This window comes from Pristiophorus japonicus, unplaced genomic scaffold, assembly GCF_044704955.1.
Source record: "Pristiophorus japonicus isolate sPriJap1 unplaced genomic scaffold, sPriJap1.hap1 HAP1_SCAFFOLD_1448, whole genome shotgun sequence".
Lineage (NCBI taxonomy): Eukaryota > Metazoa > Chordata > Chondrichthyes > Pristiophoridae > Pristiophorus > Pristiophorus japonicus.
In genome coordinates this window covers 20,369-32,657 of record NW_027251122.1, presented here as the reverse complement: position 1 = coordinate 32,657, position 12,289 = coordinate 20,369, and the positions used below count along the sequence as shown (strand labels likewise).

Genomic DNA, 12,289 nt, shown 5'->3' with positions numbered 1-12,289 from the left:
TCACATTCACACACACTTCAGCTGGGTCTGGATCACTGGACCCTGAGACTGGTCCCTCACACACTGTGCCTCACATTCACACACACTTCAGCTGGGTCTGGATCACTGGACCCTGAGACTGGTCCCTCACACATTGAGCCTCACATTCACACACACTTCAACTGGGTCTGGATCACTAGACCCTGAGACTGGTCCCTCACACACTGAGACTCACATTCACACATACTTCAGCTGGGTCTGGATCACTGGACCCTGAGACTGGTCCATCACACACTGAGCCTTACATTCACACACACTTCAGCTGGGTCTGGATCACTGGACCCTGAGACTGGTCCCTCACACACTGAGCCTCACATTCACACACACTTCAACTGGGTCTGGATCACTGGACCCTGAGACTGGTCCCTCACACATTGAGCCTCACATTCACACATACTTCAACTGGGTCTGGATCACTGGACCCTGAGACTGGTCCCTCACACACTGAGCCTCACATTCACACACATTTAGCTGGGTCAATATCACTGGATCCTGAGACTGGTCCCTCACACACTGAGCCTCACATTCACACAGACTTCAGCTGGGTCTGGATCACTGGACCCTGAGACTGGTCCCTCACACACTGAGCCTCACATTCACACACACTTCAGCTGGGTCTGGATCACTAGACCCTGAGGCTGGTCCCTCACACACTGAGCCTCACATTCACACACACTTCAGCTGGATCTGGATCACTGGACCCTGAGTCTGGTCCCTCACACACTGAGCCTCACATTCACACACACTTCAGCTGGGTCTGGATCACTGGACCCTGAGACTGGTCCCTTACACACTGAGCCTCACATTCACACACACTTGAGCAGGGTCTGGATCACTGGACCCTGAGACTGGTCCCTCACACACTGAGCCTCACATTCACACACACTTCAGCTGGGTCTGGATCACTGGACTCTGAGACTGGTCCCTCACACACTGATCCTCACATTCACACACACTTCAGCTGGGTCTGGATCACTGGACCCTGAGACTGGTCCCTCACACACTGAGCCTCACATTCACACACACTTCAGCTGGGTCTGGATCACTGGACCCTGAGACTGGTCCCTCACACACTGAGCCTCACATTCACACACACTTCAGCTGGGTCTGGATCACTGGACCCTGAGGCTGGTCCCTCACACACTGAGCCTCACATTCACACACACTTCAGCTGGATCTGGATCACTGGACCCTGAGTCTGGTCCCTCACACACTGAGCCTCACATTCACACACACTTCAGCTGGGTCTGGATCACTGGACCCTGAGACTGGTCCCTTACACACTGAGCCTCACATTCACACACACTTGAGCAGGGTCTGGATCACTGGACCCTGAGACTGGTCCCTCACACACTGAGCCTCACATTCACACACACTTCAGCTGGGTCTGGATCACTGGACTCTGAGACTGGTCCCTCACACACTGATCCTCACATTCACACACACTTCAGCTGGGTCTGGATCACTGGACCCTGAGACTGGTCCCTCACACACTGAGCCTCACATTCACACACACTTCAGCTGGGTCTGGATCACTGGACCCTGAGACTGGTCCCTCACACACTGAGCCTCACATTCACACACACTTCAGCTGGGTCTGGATCACTGGACCCTGAGGCTGGTCCCTCACACACTGAGCCTCACATTCACACACATTTAGCTGGGTCAATATCACTGGATCCTGAGGCAGATCCCTCACACACTGAGCCTCACATTCACACACACTTCAGCTGGGTCTGGATCACTGGACCCTGATACCGGATATGCAGCGAATGAGTTCGGACAATGGCGGGGTTTTACTGCAGAAAGTGAGCCTCAGTATGTTTTCGGTGAAGGAGAACTCGATGAAAGCGACACTATTTTATTGCTCACAAGGTTAGAATCACATTGCTGCCACAGTGCCCAATCTGACCTGCGGTCACAGATATCTGACAGCAGTCAATGGCCACCTGGGTCATTTCTTCCTGAGAAGTGTCTGCAGCTGTCCACACACCGTGCTGCTGGTTCTCATTGCCAGTGGTGTTGTTACTCTGCAAACAGCATTGTACACAGACAGTGGGAAAGGGGACTTGCTGCTGGAAACACCACCATTCACAGACACCAGTACAATGGACTCAGGTCCACAATCAACATCACTTCAGTTCCAATAAATTCCACAGAGCCGCAAGTGATGGAGAAGCTGTTCGTGAACTGGAGAATGTAAACTTTCAAAGACAATACATGCTGATTGATATAATGATCTGTTTATTATTCTCCAGGATTTTCCACACACAAAAACCAACACAGTTATCATTCACTTCCTGATATTCTTCAGCTATTAAATCGAAAGGCGTATTCTCCTTTTACACTCCCCTGGGATAACCCACGTGTTCTGATGTTCATCCGGCAATAAACATTCCATGGTCACAACATCCTAAACCTCAATGCTGGGACTTGTATCTCTTTGTGTCCAGGAGCATGATTTAATCCAATTAAACTGCTCCCTCTATTATAACCCACTGTCTACATAATGGTCTTCTACCTTGTTCACAGACACTTACATAGCAAACCGCAGGCCTTGTCAGATATTGCCCAGTGTTATGTCTGAAGAAGCCTGGGCCTGAGTTGTAGCCTGCTGAGGTTCAGGTAAAATATAACTCAGGATACGATGTGTGATGTAATGCAAATCTAATGTTGGGAATTGCTCTGAACTTTTCTTTCTTGAACTAAATTAAATATTATTCTCAGAGGATACTGCAACCCATTTTTCAGCTCATCTCTGAATTTAGTCTGGGTTACTGCATAAATACACGTGTTTGTACAGCAGCTCAAAAGCAGCAGCATGTAGCTGGTATAGTCTGCAATAAGCATCGGGTCATTGAAACCTGTATGATAATACTGGTTTGTAATTCGGTATAATAAGAAATATATCACATACGCCATCCAGAGCAGTATGAAGTTACCGGATATAGCGAAGAGTAAGATGATGGATTTCCTTCGGTTCTCCATCTCCGGATCATTGTGATTCACATCATTCTTGCTGCCCCTCAGCCTCCTGCGGACTCTGCTGGCCGCCAAAATGTATCCTACAGTCAGAGCATTGAGCAGCAATATCAGGAATATTGGGAGCAGTGGGGTTAAACAGCGGTTAATCCAGCCAAATGTTACCCAAGCAGTTACAGTGTAATACTCGGGTTTTGCATTACAGCCCCAGGGTACATTGTCGATTGTAATGATGGGTTCATATATAAAGTACCAGGGGATGTTTTTAATACAGAACAGCAGGCACACGGTTCCTATAACCAGGGATGCAGTTTTCTCGGTGCAATATTTAGTCCTCAGCTTCTGGCAACAAATGGTAACAAAACGATCGAAAGTGAAAGCGATGGTTAACCAGACAGAAATATCGGTGACTGCACGCATCAGCGCTAGTTGGACAGAACACACAGGTGTGATGTACAGGAAGGTAGTCGGGAAATAATAATCATTAATCCGAAACAGTATCACATCAGTGATAATGACCAGTAGATCCGCCGCTGACATGGTCACCAGGTAGAGAGTGATACATCTGGAGAGACCGCACTTTCCCCGGGACAGGATCACAATCGTCACCACATTAGCTGTAAAAGGGAAACACACAGGAACAGGGAATCAGCCGTCAGGTTACAGGAAGGGAGCCAGTTACACAGGATTTGGTGTGAAATGTACTTTACTGCAGGATCTGGGGACTGGAACTGAACTCTTTACCGCTGCTAGAATTGTCCAGCAGAACAGGATTTTAACATACAATTGCAATGTTAAATATCTGTGAGTGTGGGGTAACTACCCGAAAATAAACGATTCACAAAGAGTAATAAGAATATACAAATAGACTCTGGAAATTTCCTCGGAGCTGTTACCCTTCTGCCACTACAACTTCGGAGAAAGTGGTGTAGAAATCCACCGGAGATCCGAGTAAACTACTGGCCATTTAAATATATGAATAAATGGACAGTGTGAGAAGGAGTTATGGATAATTGCGAAAAGTAGCAGTTCAGTGACAGAGGAGGAAATGAACAGAAAACTATTTGAAAATAAGTCATGAATGGTCAATTCTAAATTGGGAGATGTTTGGGGAGCGGTGAGAATAACGCCTGACCGAAATGCAGTGAATACTAAAGGGGAACAACCGAGGGTGAGACAAAGTGCGGGATTTGGGTCCGTGGACAGGAAAGGGGAGCGGATACAAGGTGTGGGTACGGAATGGCTCAGAGTTCTCATGTTGTATTCGCAGACTGGAGGCGATGAGTAAAGACCTTTGGACAAACTACTGTCAAACACCACGATAATAGGGGAGTTGGTATGTTTCAACTCAACCAAGTTGCAACAATTATGTTTATAATCCACCAGATGAACATTTAATCTGAACAACTGACTTCTTGGCCGGAAGTCTCAGGTCTTTACATTGGTGCCTTGGACAGTGCAACCCCCATCTGGACAAACTCTAACAATAACCACAAGGGGGAGAAGTTCAGATGTGATCATGAACAAACAACTTTATCTTGCGCCTTCTTCTGTAATCCTAGGAAAAATATACATTCCAAAGTACACAATAGCACAAGGGCCATAATCTTCTCCTCGCTTTTGACGCCTCTAATAATGGAGCAAACTTCAGAGGCAGTTGTGGGTGGCGATCCCTAGACCGAAGCAAAGATACAGTACAATTGACAATAGAGGCTGCAGTCCAGCCCAGGAGATAGCTGCCGAGATTCAGCTTCAGAAAGGCTCCGTGGTAAGGTCTTAGCTCTGAATTGGCAGAATCCATCTTTAATATTAATCCGGCACATAGCAATATGGAGAATCTGTCTCTGGTGAGAAAGACTGGCGGAAAGTACATCCCAGGGGATGTGGGACATTATATGTACCTGAGCTTCCAGCACAATCTATCAACAATGTAAGATATGCTCAGAAGTGTTTGATTCGGATTCCTTTGGTGTGCAGGATAGTGTGACATATAGCAATTGTTCCAACTTGACATACGTAAAGAGCTCCATGTGTTCATTTGTAAAGAAATAGAGACAGACAGAGAGCGAGAGAGAGACTACATATACAAAAGAAACATCGGCACTGAATAAATATCGTTAACAAGATAAGGCGGTCGGTGTAGAAATAATTAACTGCATTCCCGTTCAACTGTGTTTAGACAATACAGTCTTAGCTGGAAATTAAATCACATGAGTATAGAAGATTAATATAGTTAAGTATGAGTGTGTGGTATGTGGGGTGGGGTGGGGGGGGGTGTGGTTACCAAGGATACAGAAGTATAATGGAAATCTACACAGAAAAATGGACAAAGTAACTCTGAATCAAACACAAGAGATGGGCCGTCCTGTGCTGTTTACAAGACGGAGGTGGGTCTCCTTCGTGAACCGCTGCAGTCCGTGTGGTGACGGTGCTCCACAGAGTTGTTAGCTGGTGAGCTGCATGAAATAATGGCGAAGATATCAGGAGAAAATTTTTCCGCCTGTCTTAGCAAATGGCCAAATCTGTCAGTACTTTATGTATCTGAACTATACAACCTCATAAAAGTTGCTAAAATCATGTCCCCTGTTCAGTAATTTTCAAACCACTTTATTAATTCAACTATTGGAACATTATTTCAACAACAACAATAATTTCTACTTATATAGCGCCTTTATAAAACTTCCCGAGGTGCTTCACAGGAGTGTTACAAGACATAACAAATAAATTTGGCACTGAGCCACATAAGAATAAATTACGACCGATGACCAAAAGTTTGGTCAGGGGTAAGTTATAAGCACTGTCTTCAAGGAAGAAAGGGAGGTATAGAGGCGGTGAGGATTTGGGGAGGCTGTTCCAGAGCTCAGGGCTCGGACAGCTGAAGGCACGGCCACCAATGTTTGAGCAGTTATAATCAGGGATACACAAGAGGGTAGAATTTGAGCAGCGCAGATATCTTGGGAGGTTGCGATTTTGAAGCAGTTTACAGAAATAGCGAAGAACGAGACCATGGAGGGATTTGTACACAGAAGGAGAGTTTTGAAGCCGAGGTATTGTTGAACCGGGATCAATGTAGCTCAGCGAGCACAGGGGTGAAGGGTGAGTGGGATTTCGTGCGAGATTGGAAATGCACTGGCGAGTTTTGAATGACTTCAAGTTTACATAGGGTAGAATGTAGGAGGTCAGCCAGGAGAGTGTTGGAGCTGTAAAAACTCAAGGTAACAAAGGCATGGATGAGGATTTCAACAGCAGAGGAGCTGAGGCAGGGGCGAAGACGGGCAATGTCATATCGCAGATATGTGGCCAGAAGATCATTTCACTTTCTAAAGGACACCTAGTTTGCGAACTCTCTGCTTCAGTCACAGGCAGAAGCACGGGAGAGGGATCGAGTCGATGGTTAGTGAATACAGTTTGTGGCAGGAACCAAAGAGAATGTCGTCAGTCTTCCCAATATTTAATTAGAGAAATATTCTGTTCATCCAGTACTGGATGTCGGACAAGCAGTCTGCCAATTTAGAGACCTTGGAGGGGTCGAAAGAAGTGGTGGTGTGATGTGGAGACTGACGCTGTGTTTTCGGATGATGTCAAGAGGCAGCATATAGTGGAGAAACGCGAGGGTGCCAAGGATAGTTCCTTGGGGAACACGATATGCAACGATTTGATCGTGGGAATATAAGTGAATGCAAGTGATGTTCTGTCTACAATTGTGGAGAAATGGATGGGACAAGGCGAGTGCAGTCCCACCCAGCTGGAGGGTGGTGAAGAGACATTGGAGGAACATGGAGAACTCAAACATATCAAAGGTTGCGGACATGTCGAGATTGTTGAGGGAAAGGTTACTTTTGTCAATGTCACAAAGGATGACTTTTGTGACTTTGATGAGAGCTGTTTCGGTAGCGTGGCTTGGCGGAAACTAGAATAAAGGGTTTAAAACTTGGAGTTCCGGGAGGCGACAACATGTTCAAGGACTTGGCAGTGGACATTGAGGTTGGAGAGGGGGCGGTAGTTTGCAAGCTGAATAGTGTCAATGGTTTTTTGAGGAGAGGGGTGATGACGGTAGATTTGAAGGAGACGAGAGGACATGAGCTGAGAGTACCGTTAACTATGTCAGCTAACACGGGAGTCAGAAAAGGAAGTTGGGTGGTGATCAGCTTGGTGGGAATAGGATCAAGTGAGCAGGAAGTGGGTCTCATGGATAAGATGAGCATGGAGAGTTCAGGAGGGGCATATCAGGGAGAGACTAGAGAGAGTTGCGAATTCATGGCTAGGGCAGGGTGGAAACTTAGGGGATGTTTGACCCGTTGGGCTAGAGGATGGAAGAGAAGTGGCAGAGGCAGCTGATTGGATGGTCTCAATCTTTGAGATAAATAATTCCATGAGCTACTCACAATTGTTGTTGGAGGTGAGTGTGGTGGAGACAGGGGAGAGGGGTTTCACAAGAAGGTTAACAGTCGAGAATACTAGCCGGGGGTTATGTTTGCATTCTATAATGGTGCTCGAATAGTGAGCAGTTTTGGCAGACATGAGTAGGGCCCGATAATACTTTATGTGATCTAGCCAAATCTGGCGTTGATTGGTTAAACCAGTTGTCCGCCACATCCGTAGAAGTCTGCGATCCTTGTACTTGAGTGAGCGAGAATGAGGGCCGTACCAGGGGAAAGGCCAGGGTGAGAGAGATTAATTGTTTTAATAGGATCTAGGGCATCAAAGGTGATGGTGATGGGATATTTGGGGAGATTGGTGGCTGCAGAAATGGCATTGCCAATTAATTCATTATCTCCTCGCTTTGAACAGAGTCATAGTTTAAATAGTGGTGATACCTGATTAACAAATATTCTAGTAACAAAACGATTTGAAAATTAATCTTGTTGCTATTGCAGCTGCTATATAATGACAGGACTAAAAGGAAACAATGTCCTTCTCTCACAGAATCCAAACACCACTGTTGCCAGTTACAAAACAAAATATCATTACTATTATATCTTACTGTTTCTATTTTCCAAGCTCTCGATCCCTTCAGTCTCCGGTTCCACTGACAGTGCAATGTCCCAAATATAATCATTACATGTGTGTATAACTGATTGCAAATGTTTAAAAATGAAATTTGCGGCCACAGGACATAACTGTGCTTGGTGCACGAATTCAGCTCTGAATAAATACATCAACACCGTGGTTTCAGGAATTGCTTGAAAACACAACCGTATTTGTCAGAAAAGGTGTGCAATAAAACACTTGTTTGTTACAGTCTAACAAAGTTAATATAGACCTTCACTCTTTGTCAGAAGATGGTTTCTACAACTTCGTAACATACCTTGTCATGTAACTAAATGTCTATATATATGCACACAGCAAGGTCGATAAACACAACATCTAGTTGGTTAAGTTGGCTAAGGTTTGCTTTATTCGAAAACACTGCCATGGGAAAGTCAGTGCATACGAATGTGAGCCTAGATTTTCGACAGGGTGTCAAACCCATAAACTTCTGATTCAGATGGGAGCCCCGGCTGTTACATTTAAAGGCGAGGTAGATAAGTTAACCAGAGCATGCAAAGAGGAGAACATTAGCGAGGGGTTCCTGACGCTGCTAACGATTAACTGAAACAATTTCACATTCTAACGACATCCCACTGTGTGAATACTGGGCTCATTCTCACTGAGAACCGCATTGCTCCGAGACATTCCATGTAAAACAATGTTAGATTTTGAGTTGGAGATTCAAAAACATTGTAATATCAATAAACATCTCGCAAAGTTTGGAGGAAATGGAGGACAGATATTCTCGGAATTTCCGATAGTGACCCAAACCTGACAAATAATCACCTCAGGACCGACAGAGCAATGACCAGGCCCTCCAGGTAATACAGCGAGACACGGATTTATGCAATCGGTAACCTGTTAAAATGAGTGCTGGAACCTCTATGGGCTGCAGGATATCATCGGACATTTTTTCGTGTAGAACATTCAGATACACTGAAATTGGACCTGCGATTACCGGAAATCTCATTGCAGAAATGATGACTCTGGTGCTTGACGTATAGGAACGCAGGATTTGATCATTCTGCCCCACAAGCCTTTTCCACCATTCCAGTCGACCATGGGTGATCGGCACCCTAACTCCAATTACCGTCTTGGTTCAATACCCCTTGATACCCTGACCTTAACAAATCTATCGGTCAGAGTCTGTAAATTTACAACTGACCATTAATTGACAGAATTTTGGGAGAAGGAGTGTTAGATTTCTCCTCGACTTTGTGTGAGAAAGTGTTTCGTGATTTCACTCCGAGCTCCAATTTTAAGATAATGCCTTCTGGTTTAGATTACACCGCCACAGGAAACAGTTTCTGTGCCTACACTATCCAACACCTTTATCTATTTAAATAGCTCGGTTATATCACGTTTCACCCTTCTAAACACAATGGAATACAAGGCAAGGTTATGTAAACTTTCCTCATATTTGAATACTTTAAACCGTGGTATCAGTCTGGTTAACTTGCGCTGAAACCCCTCGAAGGCCAATCCATCTATCCTGCAATATGTTGCCCAAAACTGAACGTACATATTCCAAATGGGATCTGACCAAATCTCTGTACAGCGAGAACAGCACGTCCTCAGTTGTAAATATCTTCCCCCTTGTGATAAAAGCTAAAATTCTGTCAACATTTATCCCTATTCTGTGGTTCCTTCCGTGCAACCAACTATCGATCCAAGTGGTAAGATTACCGCTAATTACGTGGGTTCCCATTTTTACGAATAATAACTGAAAAACATTATCAAAGCAGGGACTTAACTGACACTGTAATACAATTTGAGACGATGGGTACAGACATTCCAAGCACCGAGCACTGATCATATTTATTGTTAAAATTACCGCAGCTGACACAATATTGAATGGAAATAACAATTTGGCGCTTTTGCTTCACAAACTAAGCACGTTACCGGGAACACCAATTACCACGCCGAGAACTGGAACATCGCAAATGGTAATACAATAAATCAAACTGTATTGATCTCTGAGAAATGATGGGGACTCTTGGTGCGGCACTTGTTACAACCGACCATGTGAGCTGATATAGTGAGAGATACTCTTAGTAATACAGGGGCGAAGCTTGCAGTAGGAGTATTAGGCTGCATTGATCCTGAGATTTGTGAGAGTCAGCGGAACAGTGAGACAACTCACTACAATCTGTTCTCATTGAGTAACCTCTTCAAACAGACTCTGCAGATTGTTAAAAACAACAGCCGTAATATTGTACTTTAACGCTGATCATGTTTCTTCAAACACAAACATGCAAGGCAATTTATTAGTACAGGATTCTGGGAACTCAGGAGACATAGTGTGAGATTTCAGTTTCCCAACTGAAGTGGGAAAGTTAGTCAGTGGTACAATGGGTGATACAACACACTGGTTCGATACCCTGGGCTCTGCCACATAACCTGTAAATGTGAGTTAGAGGAATGTAATACAGACACAGATTATAGGGCGATATGACAGAGGTGTTTAAAATTATTGACAGGATGGAAGAAGATAGATAGAAGCAGACTGATTCCAGTAGATGTGTGTTGCAGAACGAGGCTCTGTAGAAAGAAGATGAAATAGAAGACAATGGAACAGAGAGAAGAGAGAGTGGGAGAAGCTTTTTTATACAGGGATTGGGGAGGAGGTGGAGTTCAGTTACATGGATAGAGGTTGAGGCAGAAACTGTCAGAATTCAAAGTAGATTGGGTCCGTGGCTGGAGGAAGAGGCGAGAAAGGGATATGGAGACCGGGTGGGTAAATGTGACTAGAAATTCCTCTATCTCTCAGTATGTGAAGCGAAATTAAAGTGAATGTGTGTGGATAACCGAGCGGACAGACTTACTGAGGGGACAGTCGATGTTATATCACCCTGCAAGCGTTTGGTCTGAACAATAAATGTGTGCGATTAGTATAAAGGGACCATGACCCGGCATGGAGACGGTGCTTTAGTTAAAATGCAGGTATTGAATCTAAAACGGGTTTTTAAATGTGGACAAACCCAGGACAGCTGCATAGAGCGCCGCTGCCTTGTTCCAATCGCTCTCTCACAGCACGGATTCCCGGTCTGACCTGTACCACTGCAGGAATGGATGTGACAGAAACCAGCTGCCTCCCACCGGCTGAAGGCAGAACAATCTCCGCCGGGAGGGTGAAGGCGAGTCTGAGAACAGGCTGGTCACCGGTCAGTGGAGAAGATGAGGGAGAGAGTCTGTGTTCCTGCATGGAGCACAATCCCACACTCGGCATGGATTGTGATCACCAGGAATAATATCCGGCACTTTGCTGGAACCAGACCGAGAACAGCGGGTAGATTCTGATTAACGGGACTGAACAAATCCCGGTCCTGACTGTCCGAATTCCCAGGTATATGTCCATGATCGGCTGTCAGTGTCTGTCTCCACAGCGGGAGTCAATGGAGCATTTTACAACACGCTGAATGTTCAGTAAAATATAATCTGTCAGATATTACCGAGTGTTACGGGAAAGGAGAGCAGGCAGGAAACATGAGATTAAAATAATCCATTGAATCACTCATTGCACGATTCTCAGATAAAACCGAACCAGTTTGAAAGACATTACATGGGGGAAATAATCTGAAGATTTTATGGGGGTTAAAGAAAATTAGAAAGGCACCAAATGATCAGTCACTTAAAAAGGTCGAGCGGGAAATACAGTCACTGACTCTCAGCCTTTTAATTGAATTGAGAAGAATAGTTTAAAAATATAATTACTGACATAAGGTCAGGAATAAAGTTAATCCCAACTTTATTCACGACGTTAGTAACGGAATATAATCACTTACCGGGGATTCCCACGGCTGCTATAATCGGATAGTAAATCATTACCGCCTGTATAACTGGTGGTAACCAGGAAAATGGATAGGCGACGGCCGGAACACTCATTCTGTCCGAGAAGTGATGATGACTCTTGGCACTGAACACAGGGCTCCAACTGACTGTGAGATGAGAGCTTCAGAGAAAAACGTCATTATAATTGCGGGAGATTTCCTGTGGGACCATGAAAGATCAGGAGCATTGATATTACTTCCAGTCATTTGGCAGCACGTCAACACCCTTCACAGTAATGTTTGTGCTGCACTAATTATATCCAAACTAATAATACAAGTGTTTGACGTGAAACCACCCAAAGATCGGAGTGATATTTTGCTCACATTTCTAACTAACAATGTACAGAAAGCCGGGCTCTGCCGGCAATGCTGCACCACATTTAACAGAAGCAGCTCCAGTTTTCCTC

General features: G+C 45.0%; 1 protein-coding gene across 1 annotated transcript; it reads right to left on the bottom strand.

Moving 5' to 3' along the window:
- Positions 1-2,706: 2,706 nt before the first annotated feature.
- Positions 2,707-11,990, bottom strand: LOC139242694 (probable G-protein coupled receptor 139; the record flags this gene model as incomplete). The annotated part of the gene is made up of 2 exons (XM_070870486.1): positions 2,707-3,638; positions 11,838-11,990. Coding segments are annotated over 2 exons (1,085 nt in total), but the record flags the coding sequence as incomplete, so codon positions are not given.
- Between the last annotated feature and the right edge of the window lie 299 nt (positions 11,991-12,289).